This window comes from Tetranychus urticae, chromosome 3 (assembly GCF_039701765.1).
Source record: "Tetranychus urticae isolate SD_2017Ah chromosome 3, NJAU_TeUrti_SD_1.0, whole genome shotgun sequence".
In the NCBI taxonomy this organism is placed as follows: Eukaryota; Metazoa; Arthropoda; class Arachnida; order Trombidiformes; family Tetranychidae; genus Tetranychus; species Tetranychus urticae.
In genome coordinates this window covers 13,589,894-13,613,477 of record NC_142960.1, presented here as the reverse complement: position 1 = coordinate 13,613,477, position 23,584 = coordinate 13,589,894, and the positions used below count along the sequence as shown (strand labels likewise).

The following is a 23,584-nucleotide window of genomic DNA, read 5'->3' as shown; positions in this document are numbered from 1 at the left end:
GAAGAGGGAGAAAGTTTAAATGATGAAAACAAAGTTGGATGAGAGTTGAATCAGTGTTTAGATGAATCTTTCGTTGAGCCGGTTCATTTTCAATTCAATGTTCACCAAATGTAGCTTCAAGAGTGCTTCAACATTTTAAATTGTTACCTATTCTCATCTACTGTCAACCAGATCCAACAACGCTATTGCCATCACGTAGTAATCATCAAATTGTATGTTTCCATTGTTTCAATGTTCACATGTGTGATGAAGCCTCTTTAAAAACATCTAATTTCAATGAAACATCTTTAATCAATAGATCAACAACTGTCTAATCAAAATATTCATCTTGAAATTATAAATTTGTTTTCATTGTGGCTCATCATCATGTCTCTTTACTTGATATCATTGATGTATTGAAAGTAATCAATATAACGACATCATCATTAATTTCCTGTTACCCTTTTAATAGGATCGCTAATAAGGATTGGGGTCAACAATAGACAAAAGAAAGGATAAAAAGAGGAAAATTGATTGAAAGTCAAATTTAATTCAAAATGACAATTCGACAAGTTGACGGAACTGAACGCGGTGAAATCAAGGAAAAGATCATTGATCAACCCTGTGAATCTTTTGATGATGAGGTTAGTTAAACAATCATTGTTTCACTTTAAATATAAATATACTTTTTAATTCTCATTGTTCCAACCAAATCAGTCAAATCGTTTCCAACAACGCCAATTGTCCTCCAACAATTTGCCTTGCTTGTTCAGCTGTTCAACTATTTAACATACCAACAAATACTTAACCACTTTATTGATCCATATATTTATTCATTGCTCTAAAAAGTGATTACATTCAATGCTAAAATTACATGTAAAAAACCGCAAAAAGGCAAATAATACACCAACAAGGTGAATGAAATATTAGCTTACAAATTGAAATCTCCTGTAACCCTTAACATTTCATGAATATAACAATATAATATTACATGTATTCAAGTCTAATTTGGGTATCCAAAAAAAGATCATAATCATCAGTAAATCTAATTCATCTAATTTAAAGTAATCCTTTTCTCAAGACAGCAAATGGTTTCTCTGCATAACTGATGACCATGAAAGATGCTGACCAAGAATTGAGATGAAAAAGGTTTATTTTAGTTTATGATGAATATGATTATTACTGGCGTTAAATGGTGCTTCACATTTTCATTAAATGATGATATCACGATGATAATCAACTTTTTCAGCCATAAAACCAAACATCAGTAGAAACCAGTTCTAGGTCAAAGATGAGTCCAAACAGACTCACACCCGAAACCCAGTAACCATTTAATACACACCTTTTGACCAGTTTCTGGTTCTCTCACAAAACTACTATTTTAAGGTTTGACCTGAAGAAGCCCGAAACCAAATAATATTAACAAATTGCCTCATTAATTTACCGTCCATTTGGATTGACAACTTTCCATTGTCAATAAATGTTTACTTTTTATCCTTAAAGCTTGTGAAAGCAAACCAGAAAAACCTAAATCTAACCAAATAACGTTTGTACCCAAAATTGAAATTCAATGTTAAATGACTATTTTTAAGGTTCACCTTTCAACTTACTGTTAAAATTGGTGTTTGAATGTTAAATAGATTATTGTTAAACGTTTAAAATTTAATCAGGTCGATGGTTAAAGGTGCCTGATGTGCAAAACAATTTAAAAAAGGTTAATAGACAATAAGGAAAGTATGTATTTTGACATGTATTTTTGTTTGTATCCATTATTTACCTGTAATTACGTTACAATATAAGGTTCATTCAACCTGATATTATAATTTGATAATATGATGAGAAAGAGATGATAACTTGTGATCTTCCTCATCTTGTGTCTCCATTTTTCTCATCGAAAACCGCATCTTCATTATTTTTCTAGGTTTATTGTGTTCATCAGTTTGCAAAAACCTAAATTCATTGTTCGCTACATGATTGATCCTTGAATATAATCATTTTTCATCATCAATTACGCTATTATCAACTAATTAATTCCTACTTTTTTTTCTTAATAATAATCATCTTCTTTCATATATTTATACATAATATTAACTTTCAATTGCGGAAGTAAATTGTATTGGTATCGGTTGATTGTTGAATTTCAATTTCATTCCCAACATTCCAGTCTTTAATCACATTTAACTCTGTTGACCATTAGTAGTGTCACCATTGTTAATAGAATCATTATTGATGTTAGTTTCATGTTAGCATTTCATTTATCCATCATTACATATTTACTTGAATTGCTATTTAATCATCTTCACTATAAAATAAACCAATAATGATCTTTAAATGTTCATTTTAATGGTAAACATTTTTCATAATTGAAGGGTAGAGATTTTGGTCTTCTATCAACTGCTCTATGAATTGTTTTAGTCTTTAACTTTTAACTTTTCATTTCATTTATTCTTATATTTAATCATATTTAGAGCTAAACTTTCTCAATCAGTCCATTCATTCGTATTGCTTTAACAATCTGAAATTATCCCCTCTCTGAATTCAAACTAAACTTGTTCACTTTATGCCCTTTATTGTATTACAAATTCATAGTTCTGTGGAACTCTCATTTACATTATCCTGACCACAATCTGTCAATAATCTTTGTAAATCTCTCTTGAAATTTAAGCTTCATTTTTAAGTGTCAAAAAGTAAGAGATAGCAAATTCCCTTTCTTTAGGTTAACCAAATCAAGTCACCATTTTAATCCCTTTGTACATACAAAGGCTGAGATTACCAAGAAGGTAAAAAGTATTGTCTCAAGACATCATAGCTGGTGCTATCCAACTCAACCCGGATTGGTCATAGGCTTTAACAGTATTAATTGATGACATTGATACTAACCAGAAAGAAGACAAAGAAAGACAGAGTTTTTACGCTCCTTATGCTTATTCCCTCCAATTTCATTTCTTTTGTTTTAAGTTTAGGATAAAAGGAACACTCTTATGTTCTTTAATTCACTGTTCATTTGCTACTGTTACTACTCCATTATTTTAATAGACTTCAATGTCCTCAAATTCATCTAACTCTTATGTTACCAAGTTTTACTTCTAGTACAGTCACTTACAGTCAAACATTTTCCCATTTCAATTTTATATCAATAAAAGTTTTCATAAAGCTCTAACGAGTTCTTAGTTTGTTACTTTGTGAATCCTCTGAATACAACCTTAAGTCTACGCGACACTAAGGTATCAAGCCCTGAATAGTTGTATTCCATAGCTAAAGCTATCTCTTCATCTCTTCGAGATCTTCTCAGTAGTGTAATTGGTGATAGAAAGAATCATATTGCAGTGGATTGGATCCATGATACGACCCTCTAACTTGTAATGAAAGCGAGTTTAGCAATCTTCGTTCAGATCCTTGTTTGAGCAACCTTTCATTTGGCGACCACGGCAGGATTCTTGTCCTCTGTGTTGTGTTCCTCCGTCATCATCTACATGATCTTAACTCTTAAGTGCTTCCTCTGTGTTGTTACTGCAATTCAAGTTAAAGAATTAACTTTTCCATTTTAAATTACCGGCGTGTAATTCCATCACATTACCGTGAGTCTAAGCCTTTGAGCTTCTAAACTTTTAATTCATCTTCACCTTCGTGAACCTTCGTTGTCACTGAACAACTTCGACTACTCTTCAAGGCATCTCATCAAAACTCCTGTTGAACATTATCCAAACCTCATCACTCTTGTGATCTCATCGCCTATTGTGCTCTTCGACTATCACGTCACTTTCGTTCAACCCTCAACTAAAATTCAATTTCAATACTGATAAGTATTCTCAGCTATAAAAAGCTCTTTTCCAAAAACTTTCAATTTTCCCAAAGCTACTCCGCTTTCTTTGTTCTGAACTTATATCACTCTTGTGATCTTTGTGTATCCTTTAACTGTAACCAGTTATAACTTAGAGTTTTAAACTCTCCCATTTGCTATGATGTTAAAATCCAACTTAAACTTCGTTGCCGCTGATGGAACTCCAACGGTAAAATTATTAACTCCTGTTGAAGCAACTGAAAAGCTCACTGCTTGGAATGTTGTAGTCCCTGCTGCTCCGTTAATAAGAAAACGACTCTACGAATGCTTACGCACTCATCTAATGATTCATGGTGATAATCTAGAAGATGAAGAAATCGGTGAACTTCCTGTCAGTTCTGTACAGAATCTCGAGATTCCTCAATGGGTTGTACAATGCCGTCAACGTGGTATGACTGAAATTGAAATTCAAACAATTATTCTTACTCTTGGTCGAGAGACTGAATCTGTCCTTCGAGTTACCCAAGATGAATTATTTGCTTTATCACTACCCTTAGGAACTATCAAAAAGTTCATTGCTGTTCTCGCCCTCAATGGTATTCATATGACCTTGCCTCAACCTACTGTAAGCTCTCCTGTTCCGGTGAACTTCACAAATTCAACTGGAATCGATCAAGCTTCGCTTGTTACTTCTCTATCTGCTCTCAAGCCAGATCCTCAAATCATTGAGTATACCAAAGGTGAAGACATGTTAGACTTCATAACCAAAACTAAATCTCGGTTAGCCCAAGAAAATGTCGATGACGCTACGCGTTATAGATGTTTCAGAAAGTCCTTAGCACATGAATTATTAGCTCTCGCTGATACTGAAGTTGGTGAATCCATTACCGAGTATAAAGCTTACGTAGACGCTCTCATTACTGCTATCAAAACTCCAGCCATGCAATATTCTGCCTCTTTTCAACTCAAGCAAATCCGATACACTTTATCTGAACATCCCTCAACTTTTATTCAAAAGCTTCGTAAAGCTCTTGCAAAAACTGTAGGAGCTTACACTGATGAAGTTTTCCTTCATGAACTTATGTATCACATCCCTCAATTCCTTCAAACTGAAATTTATACCCTAGGATATAATGGTAATTTAGAACAAATTACTACCTTCCTCATCAGAAAACATTTTGAATACACTCAACAACAACAAGCACATAAATCTCGAAACGAGAAAAACTCTTTCACTCCTAAAGTTACTACTGTAGCTTCTCTTCTCAATAAGAAACCCGATAATCGCAATCAATCTAAACCAAATCCCAGGCAAACTCAGCATGTCTCTTCCTCTTACAATCCTAATGTGACTTGCAACTATTGTAAACGCATCGGTCACACTATTGCCCAATGTCGTACAAAACCTCGAACTCCTTATTCTCACAACAGAAATCAAACTTCACAACCTTCTCAAAGTCAGCCTCAAGCTTCTGCTTCTCAACCTCTTGCTATAACAAATACTCCAAGTCAATCTGCTAATCTCATCATAGGTGATAATTTACCTCCTGAACCTACTGTTGATGCTCATCGAAATCCAGGTTTCTCTTACGCTCTCTCACCTGTATCTCAATTACCTCTATTGACTAATCTTGGTCAATCTCAACTCTCACATATGCCTCAAGCCGTATTTAAACTATGTCGACCAAATCGCGAGATTTACAAAGAAGGTCGAGTTTTATTGGATACTGGTTCCACTATTTCAGCTTTAGATTCATCCATAGCTGAAGAGTTAGGTGCTACTGTTATCCCGTACACTCGTTCACTCAAAGGTATTGCTGCTCAGCAATATGTTCACTCACATGGCTTTGCATATGCTGTCGTCAAACACCCTGACATGGCAGATTCAAGAGTTTTTAGACTCCAGATCGTAAACGACTTCGAACCAGTCTGTCTTATTGGTAACGCTTTTCTGCACTTGTATTATATGCAGTTAAAATCAGATGGCAATGAATACTTAACAACCTGTTCAGAATACTTTGATTCCACTCCTCTTGCACCAAACTTTTTCATACGATTTTGTACAATCGATGAAACTCAACAAATATTCAATTCATCTATCCATCCAACTGGAAATGCTTCCGACTCTTACATTTTGGACAATCGAGTCAAACAAGATGGTAAACCTGTTCCTGTTCAGTTAAGCACTGAATCAACTGCTGTTATGGCCAAATGCGATCTTCATACTCCAACAGAAGTCAAGGAAATCAATTTCCAACCATTTAAAACTTTAGTTTATCAGAAAATTGATGAGAATCTACCAGAACACCAGAAGCAACAACTAGTTGAACTAATAGAATCTTTTCAAGATACATTTGCTAAATCAAAAAATGATCTAGGATTCGTTCCCTCAACTGTCTGTCCCATTCACATTGATCTTGATAATCAACCAGTTCCATGGCAAAATCCGTACAGTTGTCCTCTTAATCGTCGAGTTGAATTTAAGAAAATTATTGACGATTTACTCGCCAATGACATCATCGAACCTTGTAATGCCGATGGTGGTGCTCCAGCCATCCTAGTTCCAAAGCCCGATGGAAGTTTCAGAATGGTTATCGATTACAGGAAACTTAATCGTATAACTCGAGTTCCCAGACACCCAATGCCTCGCATTGATGACTGCTTGGAAGTAGTTCGTAATGGTAAATTTTTCAATATCTTTGACCTGGCTCAAGGATATCATCAGATCGAGCTTCCTCCAACTGAACGTGCTAAAACTGTATTTGTTACTCCTGATGCCAAATACCAGTATAAACGCTTACCAATGGGTCTTGCCAGCGCTCCTTTCATCTTTCAGCGCCTTATGAACAAAGTCCTTGAAGGACTCATCTATCAGAAGTGTATTGGGTACTTTGACGATGTCCCAGTTGTTGGAAAAGACTTCAACGAATTACTCTCTAATACTACTCTGGTTCTTGATCGACTTCGACAATACAATTTAAAGGTTAAATTAGATAAATGTCAACTTGGATATACTGAAATCTTACTTTTAGGACATTTGGTTTCTGGTCAAGGTATTCGTCCTGACCCAAAGAAGGTCGAAGCACTTAAAAATCTTCCTTATCCTCGTAATGTACGAGAACTCCAGTCAATACTTGGTTGCTACAACTATTTTTCACGTTACATTCCTAATTATTCAACATTAGCCGCTCCTCTTTATCGACTAATCTCAAAAGAAAAACGATTCAGAATACTTCCCGATGATAGAAAAGCACTTGATACTCTCAAAAATTCCCTCGTATCTACAACTCTACTGGTCCATTATGACCCTAAACTTCGAAGAAAAATTGCTGCTGACGCTTCAGACCATGCTGTTGGTGGAATCCTTCAACAAGAAGATCCCAACTCTCCAAATTACAATTCTCTCACACCCATCGAAGAAGTAAAAGATTGGCTTCCTCTCTCATTTTATTCACAAAAACTTCAAAAACACCAAAAACACTATTCCATCTCTGAAAAAGAGCTTCTTGCCATATTTGTAGGCATTAACAAATTCAATCATTACCTTGAAGGTGAACAATTCTTAATAGAGACAGATCACCATGCTCTATGTCAACTTACCAAAGTTAATTTTAAGAATTCTCGATTACAACGATGGTCAATCATGCTGTCAACTTACGACTTCAAAATTGTTTACAAACAAGGTGCAACTCATCCTCCCGATTGTTTCTCAAGATATCAGTCTTGTTGGTCTCATCGAAAAATCATAGACCCTGAAGAAGAATTCTTGGACAGAATTTACTTGCTGGATTATATTCAAGATCCTCTTGATGATCACTTATATGATATTGGATTGAATTCACTCTGCTCATCTGAGATTAATCATTTGAATGATCAACAAATCTTTTCTTCAATCTGTTACTCTACTTCTACCGAGCTAAACCATATCAAACCCTCAACCAAGCCTTCAAATTCAGAATTCTCATTATGGAAAGAGAAAGTCCGTACAGTTCAGTTAAATAACCCAAACATCCAAAGTATCATCAAACTTTACCAGAACAATGATTCAGTGACGCTAAAACGTTATATTATGAAAGACGGTTTGCTTTACCGTAAGGATGTTAACACACCATTTGGTTCAAGACTCGTAATTGATGCAAAACTTCTCAAAGACTTATTCGCCTATGAACACGAATCTCCTTTAGGAGGACATTTCGGCCCTGAGAAGACGTACTTTCAAATTGCCAGACGATTTTGGTGTCAGTACTTACACGATTTAGTTAAACAATTGTGTGATAACTGTGTTATATGTCAAATTGCTAAACCCACCAACATAATTTATGTTGATCCATCCACAAAACCTATCCCTAATGAGATCTTCGAAAGATTGGAATTAGATGTTCAAGGTCCGATAGTTATAAAACAGGTAAAGAAATACATTATTGTCTTAGTTGATATATTATCAAGGTTTGTCTTTGCTAAATTAACCACTAACCAAACTGCTAGTACCGTTATCTCAATACTAACTTCCTTATTTCAAACTTATGGCTTTCCCAAAGTCATACAGACTGACCAAGGTACAAACTTCACTTCTGAAGCTGTACATCAGTTTTTGAAAGAAAATGGCATTAAGCACGAAAGGTCAAATGCATATCATCCTCAGTCACAAGGCATTGTGGAACGGTGTAATCGAACCATAGCTGAACGACTAAGATCATATGTCTTACAAAACGGGACCAAGAATTTAAAAAATGCTTTAGAAGCATCGGTTTTTGCAATTAACACATCCATTCATAAAATCACTCGTTTCTCTCCTTACTTCCTAGTTTATGGTAGACATCCCAGGAAACCTCTTGATAATTTGTTAGAATTCCCTGATTCCTTCTCATTCAATGTTAATCAGGCTAGAAAACTTGCTTACGCGAGATTGCATGCACAACAACTTTACCAAATCAATCGTACGAAATCGCTTCATCAATCTTCTCCCTATCAAGAAGGTGATTATGTTTTCGTAAAGAATGAATCTCCAGACTCCTCAATCAGTAAAAAACTCAGACAAAAGTATCATGGCCCATACTTAGTATGTGGACTTCAGAAAGGTTCCCTATTGCTATTAGAGCTCGAAGATTTAGGTCTATTCAGTGTTAACGTAAGTAATACTAAGCTCTATCGAGGTGAACTAACTGACCAAATGAAAAAGCTAAAAGAGCAATATTTTAACCCCGATACTTATTTAGAGAATGAAAGTTTTACCATTCCGGATATGCCAACATTTATTGATTCCTCTGAATCAGTACAAGGAGATCATTCGAATGATATAAATGAGTTAAGTGCACCCCAGAATTCTAATAATGAATCAAGCCAATTAGAGTCAAATCTTGAATCTTCTATTCCTTCTGAAATTAACCCAAATGAAATTAATTTTCCTTCCTCTCACTCTTCAAACTCTAACCAAACTTTAACTGAACTTTCTTCACCCAATACTCCATTAATACTCACTAAAAGTCCGCATAATCTTAACCAATATTTAGACATAAATTTTGATGATTCCTCTAAGAATCTGACAAATAAAACCCTTGATAATATTCAAAATAATAATGGCTCTCACCATCTTAATCAAACAATCCAAAATGAATTGTCAAACACATCTAAAGATGTTTCTCCAAATGAAATCATTCCTAATGGAATCTCTAACCAAGAAATTGAACAAATTACTGAGAATAATCTTAATTCCAATTTTTCCCCAATCCCTAATAATGACAATTACATTGGAAGTCAATTCCCAAATCCAAAAATCAAAGCCCGTAAAAAATACATAACTGCCGATAGAGAAATCTCTTTACAAAATTTAGATTCAAATAATAATTTGAAGAGGTTAACCCGAGCTCAAGTTAGGCAAAATCAAAATTTTGCACTCAACACTTATGTGTTATTCCTTTGCTATGAAGCTGACAGTGAAGACAAGATAATACAGTCTGATAAAAATCAACTTTCAACTTTTGTCACCACTTTAGGCTTAAACAGAGCTTTAACTCTCTCGCTATCCCAGTTTAATCCCAAAAAAGGGGAAATCATAACCGAAAAATCAAATCAATTATTCCCCCTTTCTCACGGTCTTAAGACAAAGGAAAATTTTTCCCTCCAAAGTCAGTACTTGGTACTCTATTGTCAACCGCTAATTGCGCCCCCACTTAACCTCAGTTTAATCCTTTTAGATTTTCTTCACTTCTTATTGTCTATTCAACCGAGACACTTGTTCATTTTCCACTGTTCTAATTTTAATTATTCCAACTCTCAAGAGCTCTTTTATATTCCAATTCTGGTCAAGTTCTTAAAACAGTTCAAGTCTAAATTGTTCAATTTGAATTTAATTAAGTCTCCAAAGTTCAATCTTTCAACTTGTGAGTTTAACTTTACTTCAGTTTTCAATTCTCTTTTGGTGCAAAATCAACTTCGATTTTTACCTTGCTTACTCAACCCTCTCGAGATGAATCCTATCGCTGCAAACAAACAAGTAATTAAGCAAAAGGTTTTGAGCTCAACACTCATCGAGCGAATTTTACCCTCTGGCGAAACTGTGAAAGTTCCCACTCCTCCGAGACCAGATCAATCTTCAACCCAACAATCACCAAGTGAACAGTCCGCTCCAGTTCTTAAAAACTCTGATCCATCTGTTCAATGCTCTCAGTCAGTTAAACAAGTTCAAACTTTCAATATTCCAAATCCTGGTAACCGCTCAACTCAAACCGTCCAAGACAATTCTTTGGAACCGTGCCTTCCTCCTCTTCCTCCACCTAATCTTACATACACTCAAGAAAACTTCGATTTTGGTGGAATTGTTCTGTCTTCTGACAGTGGTAGTGACGACGAAACGGCAGCTAAGCGAGTCTATCGCTCTCCTTCATCACTTCTAATGCCTCCGCCTCCTCCACCAAAACCTAAATCTGGTTCTGATCCTGAACCCTCTACTAGTGGGTATAAACTAAAGAAATCAGTTCAACCTGAGACCGGAGTTAAACCTAAGACGTCCATTCCTTGGGGTTCTGCTATGGCTCGTATTCCTAAGCTTCCTAAAGCTCAAGGTTCAGTTCCTAATGTAAATGGTAAAAGAAGTCTCCAAACTGGACACGATCAAAGCAAACGAATTCCTGTTTCTCCTCATGCTGGTATGAACCGATCTATTCCTGGACGAATGCGTGATTCTCTTATCCAGTCCTTGCCTGAGTTAAGTATCATAACTGAGTCTCATTCCGCCTCTCAGAAATCGGTTCCCTCTACCCCTGCTAACAGTCCTAATCCTCCTCTTTCTGAATACAGTCAGAATTCAAATCAAAGTAGAAATACTGATCAGAATAATAGATTTCCTGAACGCTATCTTAAGCCAAGTCAGTACAACTTTTTACCAAATCAATATCCCGCTCCTTTACCTACAGCTCCGTTACCAGATTATCTCTCTGATGAACATTTCCTCGAAATAAAAGAGTTAGTCTCTGCCAAGGCTAAAGCCTTCTCTGAACTTAGAAATAAGTTTGAAACAATGATTAGAGAAAAGATTTTCTTGAACCTCTACAATGACGAGAAAATTAAAACAATGCCATTAAAGCCTATTCCTCACGGAATCACAAAAGCTCAGGTTAGCAATCCTGATTTAGAAACTCTTGAAAAACTCATTCGTTGTTATCTGTGTGAACAGATATGTATCGACCCTAAAGAGTGTCGTTCATGCAAAAAATGGTATTGTAATCTCTGCATTGATTGGTTGCGAGATTTAGTCACAACTTTAGGCCTTTTCCCTCTCTTTCACATCCATCAATTCTTGTGTATTCTTCCAGAATGCGTTCAATTCTTCGCAAACAAGGACGATTACCCATTTTTTCAGCCAGTCACTTCAAAAAACACCCTCGAATCATACAAGAAATCCCTCTTTAAATGCCGACGAACATTATGCTTTGAATCTTTAAGCCCTGCTTCAATTTTATCTCACGAAAATAAGTGTAGATTAGGGTTATTTTTAGAAGAGTTTGATTTCAATATTGACCTTCCATTTGTTCCTACCCCAGTTAGAGAAGAGCTTATTAAAGCTCCAAAACGTTTAGCAAACTTTCTGCCTTCTCACCTTAAAACTGGTAATGTTGTTGCCCCTCCAAATCAGAATTCTCACGAGAATCGCTGGTACGATACATTCAATCTATGGGCATGTTTGAACAATCTTAAAGATTCTAACCCTAATGATCCTCTGCTGAATCCTCTCGCTATCCGCTCGTTAGCTAATGTAGGTTTGAATTGGTGGAATAATTATCGAAGAATTCAAGATCCCTCTGAACCTCTATGGGAAACTGAAGAGTTTCTCCAAAACATAGTTGGTTTTGAACCATCAATAGGTTCCCGAGTTCCTTCCTCTGTCCCTCAACGACCTCATACTATTTTCTGGAGTCGAGTTCCTTTTTACTTGTTAACCGATTCTGAGGAATGGCTCAATGTAGCTCATGGTATTCCTCCTCGACGAACTGCTCGATATGCTAAATCCGTTTCATATGATTCTGGAGAAGGTATGGAAGTACCTTTCATTCGTATCGACCCAATGCAAAGAGTATCTGAAGAAGAAAGACAACTTATTATTCAAGATGCACCTCGACTTTTCCCTAATTCACTTCGTGGTTTTACTTTCTCAAGACCTACTCAGCCTCCTACTACTAATCCACAATATATAGCGAATAGATACAATAAGACTCGAAACGCTGCACAAGAATTTCACAGGCTCACCACTATTTACATGCCACGACTCAGAGCTTCTACCGATCGATTGGTTCAAGAAGCAATTCGAATGCACCCTCATCCTCATTTGGTTTACAGTATTCATATGGCCTACTGTAGGATACAAGGACTCAATGTCTACAACAATGCATTTCGACTTAGACCCAGACCTGTATGGGTAATTATTATTGATGGTCATCGTAATATTGTTTACGAAAGTCTTGTTAATTATGATGAAATTGATTACATGGACACTCCTTTCCATGGACTCAGCCGCCGAGATCTTCGAAATGCTAAAAGCTTTCTCTCTGTCCGCAATCAAATCATTGAATTTTTCTTAACAGCTAAAGCTATCATTGGTGCTGGTCTTATTAATCTCCTGAGATCCCTCGACTTATCTGAACACGAGATTGAAATGCTTAAACCCAAATTGAGAGAATTAACACAATTCTTTTCACCTTATCCTCAAAGTGCTGCTTCTCTTGCTTTAGTTTCATTCTTACTATTCCCAGGTTTTACTATCAGAGCTGGTCCGCACTCTCCTGCTGTTGAAGCTCTGACTTCAATGAACTTATATCTTTGTTTTTGGGAAGATATTGAAGAAATGGCCCGACGCCATCGAGGTATTCATCATGCCAATGCAGTTGACACTTGCAGTAACCGTCATGTTGCAAGATTACTTCAAATTTACTCTGATAGAGTAAGAAGAGGAGAAGCACAATGGCCAAATGATTGGACGTACCATTACAGGAATGGTAATCCTGAATTCTCAAGCTCGAGATGTGTCTCTCCTAATTCTCAACCTCGCTCATCTCAATATAACTCAGATGATGACAACGTCTCTATTCATACTGCTAATTCATCTGAAGGTACCGTTGTTCCTCCTGATTTCCCTTTACTTGCTATTGAGAATCCTCCACAGGAAATCCCACTAATTGACTTAGAAGCTGAACCTGAAGTTCAACAGCCTGAACCACTTCCTGCACCTCACCCGGAACTACTATCTCCACCTCAGCCTGAACCTCAGCCTGAAATCTTGCCTGAACCTCAGCCTGAAATCTTGCCTGAACCAATGCTCGAACCAAGGCCTGAAAGTCCACCAGTTCCTCAACAATTACATCAACAATTACATCAACAATTACATCAACAATTGTCTCAACAATCTCCTCCTTTGGTTCCTTATCAATCACATTCACCATCTCCGCCACAATCACCTCAGCCTTCACCTCAGCAAGCACCACAACCAATTATTCAACAATCTCCTCAACAGTCTCCTCAACAGTCTCCTCAACAGTCTCCTCAACAGTCTCCCCAACCTTCGCCTCCACCTCAGGAACCTCGAAGAATTCCATCTCCCATTCGTTCACCAAGTCCACCAGAAATTGGAATTCCTGGTCCACCACTTCCTGCACCCTCAGCTCTCTTATTTGAAGATAATGGAAATCTTCAAATACGTCAATTTCCACCTCCTTTTATTGAGTTACCTGCAGGTTCTTCAGCCTCTGAAACTTATTCATCAAGACAAAATTCTGAGTCTGAATCGGAAGAACTAACTGACAATGCATCTGAATTTCTTGAGAATTCTTCTATTGGTTCTGCTGAAACCATTTCGCCTAACAATTCTGCACCGCCGAGTTATGCTTCATCTGAATCTTCTGGATCTTCAATAAGAAGACAACAATATGAACAATATGCCCGGATTCAAGCCATGATTGCTGCTCTGCCTAATCCTTTCAGACCACCGCGCTCTTCTCAATCATCAATCTTTTCAGGACGACTCACTTCCACTGGATCATCATCGGATGCTACTCTCATTGATAGACCAATTTCAAGTTCTCAAATTCGTGATGATGTCTTCTATCCCTTGCGTCCTGCTTCAAGCTCTCGCTCACCCACTCCTGACAATCAAAACAATCCATAAACCCAGTTAACAAAAGACTTCATGGTCTTATTTCTGGGGCAATGAAGGGTAGAGATTTTGGTCTTCTATCAACTGCTCTATGAATTGTTTTAGTCTTTAACTTTTAACTTTTCATTTCATTTATTCTTATATTTAATCATATTTAGAGCTAAACTTTCTCAATCAGTCCATTCATTCGTATTGCTTTAACAATCTGAAATTATCCCCTCTCTGAATTCAAACTAAACTTGTTCACTTTATGCCCTTTATTGTATTACAAATTCATAGTTCTGTGGAACTCTCATTTACATTATCCTGACCACAATCTGTCAATAATCTTTGTAAATCTCTCTTGAAATTTAAGCTTCATTTTTAAGTGTCAAAAAGTAAGAGATAGCAAATTCCCTTTCTTTAGGTTAACCAAATCAAGTCACCATTTTAATCCCTTTGTACATACAAAGGCTGAGATTACCAAGAAGGTAAAAAGTATTGTCTCAAGACATCATAGCTGGTGCTATCCAACTCAACCCGGATTGGTCATAGGCTTTAACAGTATTAATTGATGACATTGATACTAACCAGAAAGAAGACAAAGAAAGACAGAGTTTTTACGCTCCTTATGCTTATTCCCTCCAATTTCATTTCTTTTGTTTTAAGTTTAGGATAAAAGGAACACTCTTATGTTCTTTAATTCACTGTTCATTTGCTACTGTTACTACTCCATTATTTTAATAGACTTCAATGTCCTCAAATTCATCTAACTCTTATGTTACCAAGTTTTACTTCTAGTACAGTCACTTACAGTCAAACATTTTCCCATTTCAATTTTATATCAATAAAAGTTTTCATAAAGCTCTAACGAGTTCTTAGTTTGTTACTTTGTGAATCCTCTGAATACAACCTTAAGTCTACGCGACACTAAGGTATCAAGCCCTGAATAGTTGTATTCCATAGCTAAAGCTATCTCTTCATCTCTTCGAGATCTTCTCAGTAGTGTAATTGGTGATAGAAAGAATCATATTGCAGTGGATTGGATCCATGATACGACCCTCTAACTTGTAATGAAAGCGAGTTTAGCAATCTTCGTTCAGATCCTTGTTTGAGCAACCTTTCATAATTTATATCAAAATGTTGAGCAATTTTTTATGAAAATTGATGATTCAATGAAGACTTCAATTAGGGTGACAATTAGTAATTTCAATATTTAAATTGATTCTTGTAGAGTTACTTTAAATAATTTCAATCTATTTGATGCTCTCAATCGTTTTTCTTCTTCGTGATTCAGGTCATTTACCTATCAATGGAGCTGACCAAAGCTTAAAATGCGTGAACAATTTGAATTGATTAAGTTTCACTTTTAACTCGCTTTTCATTCAACTTTCAGATGTTGGTTTACTTCTCGTTATGATGTTGTGATCATTAGCAAATTAAGTAATCAGTGAATATTGAGTAGCAACAACGATTAATCATTGCTAAACATTGATGATGATTGAATAAAAATTTACTCCGAAAATAATCCAATCATCACTAATTAACTATTTATAAATCAACTTTACATTGAAAATGGTTTTAGTATTTTGTGGCTGATCAACATTGAAATTGTAATTTACTAACAAATGGTTAACCTTTACAATCCAATGGCGTCCTTAATTGTGTGATCAAGACATTCGTCTTAAGCAAAACTAAGAAAAACTGAAAAAGTTTCAACTATTGACTGAAAAGTCCAGTAGCAAGTCGCTTCATTGAATGTTCTCAATGTGTTCTAATGACTCTAGATGCAAATGCTCTTATCCTTAGCTAACTAAGCAACTCTGATGCTTTTAGTTCAAATGATATGCGCAATGTTTCTTTAATTTTATTAAAAGTTATTATTTACATTTTGTGCACTTTCAAACATCTGTAAGTAACTTTGTGTAACAAACCAAAGCAACGATTTTAACGAATCGTCCCTTTCCTTCGTTCATCGTTTGCTATTTACATTAATGCTGCTAAATATCAAACGAGCGTTCTAATGTTGACTGTTAGAAGCATAATGAAGTTGATATTTTCCAAAATGAACTGAAATGAGTAACATGCATTAGTATTCATTGAATTGCCCAAAAAACGATTGGCGAACTCACGAGTAAAGAAAACGAAGGAGTGATCAGGCACAAATTTCCAATTGCAACGCCAGTCTGTCTTGCGCTGATTCGATCTTGGACTTCTAATGCCTATGCACATAATAGAGTTCAAGTTTTCCTTCAATCCTGTTTGAATATTTTCAATTCTAACTGTAACATACCTTGAATCGAGCAGAGCAGTTTGCTTTTGTATTCAATATAAGTCCAGTATAATGTCCATGTATACTTAGCGTCTTGAAATATTTGATATCAAGATAAAATGATTAATAAATTTATAAGTGCATCGAGCTGTGAAAATTGAACTTACTTTTGTGTAATAACTAGAAGCCCAAAGATTGCCAATAACAAGAAAAAAGTGAATCAAGATTCCTCCAAATGTGACCAGCGAAGAAATGAAATTTGGGAAAAGCTTGAATATCAGTGAAAATAGCAGCATAACATCAGCTTGAAGGGCAATGAGTCCCATCAGGTAGAGATGAAGATAATCTAAGCGACGATATGTTTCCTCAATTTCATTCATAAACTGAATCATCTTTTCATTGATTCGGCTTAAACCTGCAGGACTCAACGAACATCTTCTCAAACAGTTTTTAATCTCGTCTCTAATCGCTTCCAGTTGTGCATTGAAAACTGCAATAAAAGTCCAAAGATATATTCCAAGACTCACTAGTCCATTGAAAAGCAAACCAAACGTAACAATTTCACTAGGAATAATGCAAAGTATGAAAAAAATGTGAAGTCCACTTGAATATGCTGCTGGATAACTCAGATGCAATATGAAGACTAATGCTGCCGAATAGAACCAGACAAAAACCATGAGACGAGCTCCCTGTGCCATGATTAAGTAGACAATTTTATTACAAAATTGTGCACTTCTTTCATTGAATTTCAAAGGTTTCCAATAGATCCCACGGTTGCGAATGGTGAAAAAAATTCTAAGAGCAATCAAAATACCAGCTCGTTCGATGTAATGATAATATTCACGGAGCAATGAAAAGATTACAATAGTAACAACACCTAATATTGCCATAAAGGTACTCTTCTGTCGTCTGGAGTCTGGAAAAGGATTTGCAAGATATAAATCTAACTGGTCACTTTCATCAAAGTACAAGAACAAATTAAGTCGGATAAAAGTTAAAAGTATTGCGATACGAATGATCCAGTTTCCTATCCATAGTTTCCAATTGATCGGTTTATCGTACGACTGCTTTTGTCCACCACGTAAGCTAATGAACATCAATTTGTTTAGGTTGTCAAAGCGTTCTAAAGCTTTTCTGGTTTCATAGTCCGATTCACCAGTCCAAGCAAGCAACTTGTATGAGCAAGACTTGCAGTAATGAACAAAGTATGAGATTTTCAGTTTTTTAGAGTTTTCAGACATTGTTCAATTCCAATGAATAATTTGTAGAAAAAGTCGCACATAAAGTCTTCTAACAAAAAATTTATTGAATCTAGTAGTAATAACTAGACCTTTAGGTAACTGAATAATTGATTTCAATGAATCAAGTTTTATTATTTTTCTGCTTTAATTCAGACATCTTAATGTTCATGAGCACGATAATGTGATCAATATGAATCATTTCAATCAACTCGTGTGGCAAATCTTCAAGGTTAGAAAGGATTTTGTTTCAATTCTGTCAGATACTAACTCTCGCTATTTCTTTTGTTCCATTATTGATGTTACTTTCATGTTAGCATTTCATTTATCCATCATTACTTAATTACTAATTTCAATATTTAAATTGATTATTGTAGAGTTACTTTAAATAATTTCAATCTATTTGATGCTCTCAATCGTTTTTCTTCTTCGTGATTCAGGTCATTTACCTATCAATGGAGCTGACCACAGCTTAAAATGCGTGAACAATTTGAATTGATTAAGTTTCACTTTTAACTCGCTTTTCATTCAACTTTCAGATGTTGGTTTACTTCTCGTTATGATGTTGTGACCATTAGCAAATTAAGTAATCAGTGAATATTGAGTAGCAACAACGATTAATCATTGCTAAACATTGATGATGATTGAATAAAAATTTACTCAGAAAATAATCCAATCATCACTAATTAACTATTTATAAATCAACTTTACATTGAAGTGGAAATGGTTTTAGTATTTTGTGGCTGATCAACATTGAAATTGTAATTTACTAACAAATGGTTAACCTTTACAATTCAATGGCGTCCTTAATTGTGTGATCAAGACTGGCCTTTGTTGATAGTTGATCAACTAACCACAGTTCATTTATATTGGTTGATTTTAATAGCAAAAGGTTTCTTTGCAATCAATCAACAAGTTTTAACCTTTCCATTATTTTTATGCCTCAATTGTAAATATTAATTCAATTTGAAGGTTTATTAACGAAAGTCATGTAATAATATGTTAACCCTCTGAATATCAGTTAATTGCCTTGAATGATTAAACTTGAATGACAATGATTATAGTTTGTTTGATCAGTTTGAACTCAATTAATTTGGGTAAACAGAAAGCAAAACAAGGTTACAATTTTAATCTGGTTAATCGGGTTTGATGGTTTATTAACCAGCTAAAATCAAGTTCAATTCAATTTCTAATTTTAGAATTAAAATTACTCAAAAACAATATTAACAATTATTTCCTAAATGTTGATTACGCTTTTAGATTAATGCTTAATATGATCTTCATTTTGCTAATTTCATGATCATTAAAAAGTGAATTTAATTGAGAATCAAATTTTATTGTGTTTCACATTCATTCATTTTTTGGCTGTTTGTTAACCCAAACATTAAATAGACTGCTAATGATTGATCTTTTTATGTATTTAATTCATAATATTGGATAATTAATATATTGATGAGCAACAATTGAGTGAATATACGATAATCAATGAGTTTTAAATAAACAATTAGCTCGAAACATCGAAACAAATCATCTTAATTATCAAGTTGTACTTCGTAAAGTCATTTTTGGTTGAGAAGATTTGTTTGAAATTTGCAAAAACCTAATATGCTTGATTGATGGTTAGCGAGGTTAATTGATTTGGTTGAGCTTTCTTAACTCATCTACTCAATTTAATGATAATTTTACAGTGTATTGTGGTTGAATCAGGTTGTTAGAACAATTTATTTTAACTATCTTAACCAATTGATTAAAAATTCAATGTTTCATCCAATATTTACAGATTTTCCTGGATGCAACTGACGATGGTGTTACTATTAAGGAGACACAATTGATTGAAGAAATCCAAGAAGAGTAAGTTAATTATTTATATTTGAGTGATCAAGCAATAAATGAAGCTAAATAAGCTGCACAATTGTTATTAGAAACATTTATTGTCTTCAAATTAGCCGATAAAATATTACGATTCGTAAGTTACACACTTATTACAATGTAATTGTTTAATCGATAGAAATGCACGAAAAACGAGAGAAACATCATTTATTTGATTACTATTGTAACATCTTTAATTGTAATTTTCACAGACAACCAAGTTTAGAGCAATCAATGGAAGAAGTAACCAGAGTATTGGAACTCGCTCTGAGCAACCAATTTGAAGAAGCTGGTCAAATTGCTGATAAATGGTTGGTTACATTGTTTTAGACATTCATTTATTCACTGATTATTGACTGTTTCCTAATTTTCATTTATATAGGGCTGAGGTTAGTCTTTATCATGCACTTGGCGCGGCTACACTCACTTTTTTCAAAGGTGTTCTGACCCTGGAACATGTAAGTTACCAAATGATCTTTAGGTGTAACCAGTTTCTGACAGCGAAATTGTCTTTTGTCTCAGGCTCAAATTAAGAATACAATGGATTCATTAAAACACGTTATTGACCTTTACCAAATAAAGAAATATCAAAGTAACTCAGTGGCCAGAGTTGTCTGGAAGCCAAATTACAACAATTACACTGAAGGTAATATGAGTTAGGATTATATTCTGGTTGAAACAATGTCTGTTATAATGTCGGTATTAACCATTTAATCAACGTTTTTTCATTTCAGATCAAATCCATGCTGAGCTGGTTTATGCTGAAGCTCAATTGATGATTGCCTTGATGACTTTCTTACAAGACCAAAACTTGATTAGTTTAGTTAAAGGAGCTTTAAGGATTCGATCATGTTTCCAAACTTATAAGGAGTGTAATAACATATTAAATCAAAGGGTTTCCTGGTCATCTGAAAAGGTTAAAAGGCATTTTGAATCGGGAGTTCGCATGGGATTAGGAACATTTAATTTGATGATTTCCCATTTACCAAGTAAAGTTTTGCGACTTTTGGAGTTCGTTGGTTTCTCTGGTAATCGGTCAATTGGTTTCACTGAGTTGGAAGCTTCAACTGCAATCACTGACGGATTGAGATCACCATTAGCCAAGTTAATTATGATGGCTTACTTTTGTTACATTGAACATCTTTTTGGTTTGGGTAATGAAGATTTAACTCTTGTAACCAACATTTTGTCCAGTGCTATGGAAAAATATCCAAATGTAAGAACTAATCAAATTACTGAGCAAATTATTTACTGCATCCACATGGTGATAGTCTTGAAATATCATAATTGAAAGAAAGAATTATGATCGATAATTAATCAATAATCAGGTTGAAACGCACAAACTGACAACTCACGTTGAAATCTTGTGTATCTGATTGTCTCGATTGGTTATCCATTCAGTTTCATGTTACATCAGTAGTTTTCATAATTCTCATTATTCTAACTGTAATCAACTTTTCTATTTTACTTTATTTTTACATTCAGAGCGCTTTCTTCATCTTGTTTGCTGGTCGGATCAATCAACTTGAAGGTAAATTAAGTGAAGCTATTTTAAACTTTGAAAAATGCATTGCAATTCAGAACCAATGGAAACAACTTCATAACATTTGCTATTGGGAGCTTCTTTGGTGTTACACGTGAGTTATTCAATTACCTTAAATTTTACACTCAATTTAGCACAATAATCAACCCTTTCTTTGAGCAACCTTCAACTAAACTCGTTTAATAATCATTTCTAATCTAATTTGGTTCACTTTTCTGTCCAAAGAATCCGTTGTAATTGGAAAAAGGCAGCTGAATATGCTGATATACTTCGCAAGGAATGTGCCTGGTCTCCAGCAACCTACACCTATCAAACAGCCTCATATTATTACATGTCCCATGAAGCTGAACCTGATGAAAAGTTACGAGCTCAGGCATTTGAGTTGTTCAAACAAGTTCCTGGTCTTCGTATAAGATATGCTGGTAAAACGATTCCTGCGGAAAAATTTGCCATAACAACAAGTGAACGATTCGTTTCTGGTGAGAAAAGGATCATCGCTCCAGTCCTAGAGTTTTCTTATATCTGGAACATATTTGCCATCATGGAAAAGGATAAAACATTGATTGATCCAATGCTCAAGTTAATTGAAAAACAATTAGACTCTCTTAAGAGCGAAATCGGTACGAACCTTTACCATATTATCAGACAAAGGCAAACATTTGTATCCTCTAATTATAACTCAATATTAACGCAATTTATATTATTTAACAATCCTTTGCAGATGACTCCGAGAAACCATTAGATGATTATTTGGATTTAATTTTAATGAAGGGAATGTGCTTAAGAAGTATGGGATTTCCTTATCAGGCTGAACAGTGTTTCCTTGAAATTATTGATAAGTAAGTATCAATGTTCCAGTAATGCTTGGAAATGTTGGGAGTGATATTTATATATGGATTTGGATTCCAAGAAATTATTTTAACATCTTTTTGTTTTCCTTTTTTAGTGAGAAACGACTTGCTCGAGATACTTATCTGGCTCCTCATGCAGCAATGGAACTTGGATTAACTTATGTTCGTCTGAATGACCTTCCAGCTGCTCGTCGATGGCTGGAAAAGTCTCGTAAAGATTACACTGGTTATCTGTTGGAAACAATGGTTCATTTCCGGGTTCATTGTGCCATGCGTAATATTAAAATAATGGAGAAACAGTCAGCATCCATCCCACCGTTAACATTGGAGGAAGAGGAAACCAGTTCCCTTGACTCTACACCGTCACTTCCCTCTGAACCTCTTCCTCTGGCTGAACCAATCATGCCAACTGGTAAAGGTCAATCGTCATTCTTTGAGTTGGCCAGTAAACTTCAAGCTCGTTTCTCATTCGGATTTGGAGCAAGCTATGATGATAGTCAAGTTAAATTATAAACAATATTGTTCTGGAAACCGTTGCTTGATCGAACCTTTTTTTATCTTTTTTTATCTTTTCTTTTTGTTCGTTTAACCCATTTTATACGCATCGGAACCACCAAATTCAGCTATCAAAAATTACAAGTAAATTAGAGAGAATATAATTTGTCACCAATGAATGTTAATAATCCCAAATAACTCAGATCTCATACAAACAAAGCAACATTTATTTCATCACAACCAAATCACCTTGATTGGAAATTTAAATTTTGTTAATTATTTCATGGTAATTCTGGTTGAGCAAACATTTAATATAAACATTGACTTTTCTTCTCTCATGTAACATTCAAAAAAAACATATTTTAGCTTCCATCCAACTTCATTACAAGATTTTCAATGCCACATCTTTTTCAATTTTGATTTCCTTTTTTTGTCCTTTTTCAGCTTTATTGCTATACCAAGGTTTAAAATACTTTATGACTTCCTTATGCCTTAAGCATGTTCATGAGTTGAATATTATTATATTATATTATGTAATTGATCAATGATAACTGTTATATCAATGTCTCGATGAACGTCAATTTCAATTTTAAGCTTGTTTCTCGATCACAGACTGGTCGCCTTCAAAGTCCATTTTAAACATTTTGTTTTGACCATTTTCTTTGTCCGCTTTTCTACATCAAAGAAACATTTGATTGTCCACTCATAAACCAATTGATTATCCTGAAAATTCCCTGAAAATCTCAATTTTCTACCCTTTTTATTAAACTTAATATAATGTTAATTGTTATGGAGTTGTTTTGGTAAAACTGATTAATAACAAGTTGTATATTTAAACATTTGTTGTCATATTTTAAAACTAAATGCATTTAATATAAATATTATGATTGTTTCATTTCATTGGGTTAATTAACTTCAATTTATTGATTGAGGTA

At 34.8% G+C, this 23,584-nt stretch overlaps 1 protein-coding gene across 1 annotated transcript; it reads left to right on the top strand.

Annotated features, from left to right (window-relative positions):
- Nucleotides 1-61: 61 nt before the first annotated feature.
- Nucleotides 62-23,528, top strand: LOC107364086 (tetratricopeptide repeat protein 39B). The gene is made up of 11 exons (XM_015931391.3): nt 62-212; nt 452-623; nt 19,672-19,742; nt 19,973-20,071; nt 20,143-20,218; nt 20,283-20,406; nt 20,495-20,976; nt 21,246-21,397; nt 21,529-21,923; nt 22,025-22,142; nt 22,250-23,528. Exons 2-11 carry the CDS (start codon nt 537-539, stop codon nt 22,665-22,667), a joined length of 2,022 nt encoding a protein of 673 aa, XP_015786877.1. The 5' UTR covers nt 62-212; nt 452-536; the 3' UTR covers nt 22,668-23,528.
- Nucleotides 23,529-23,584: the final 56 nt, after the last annotated feature.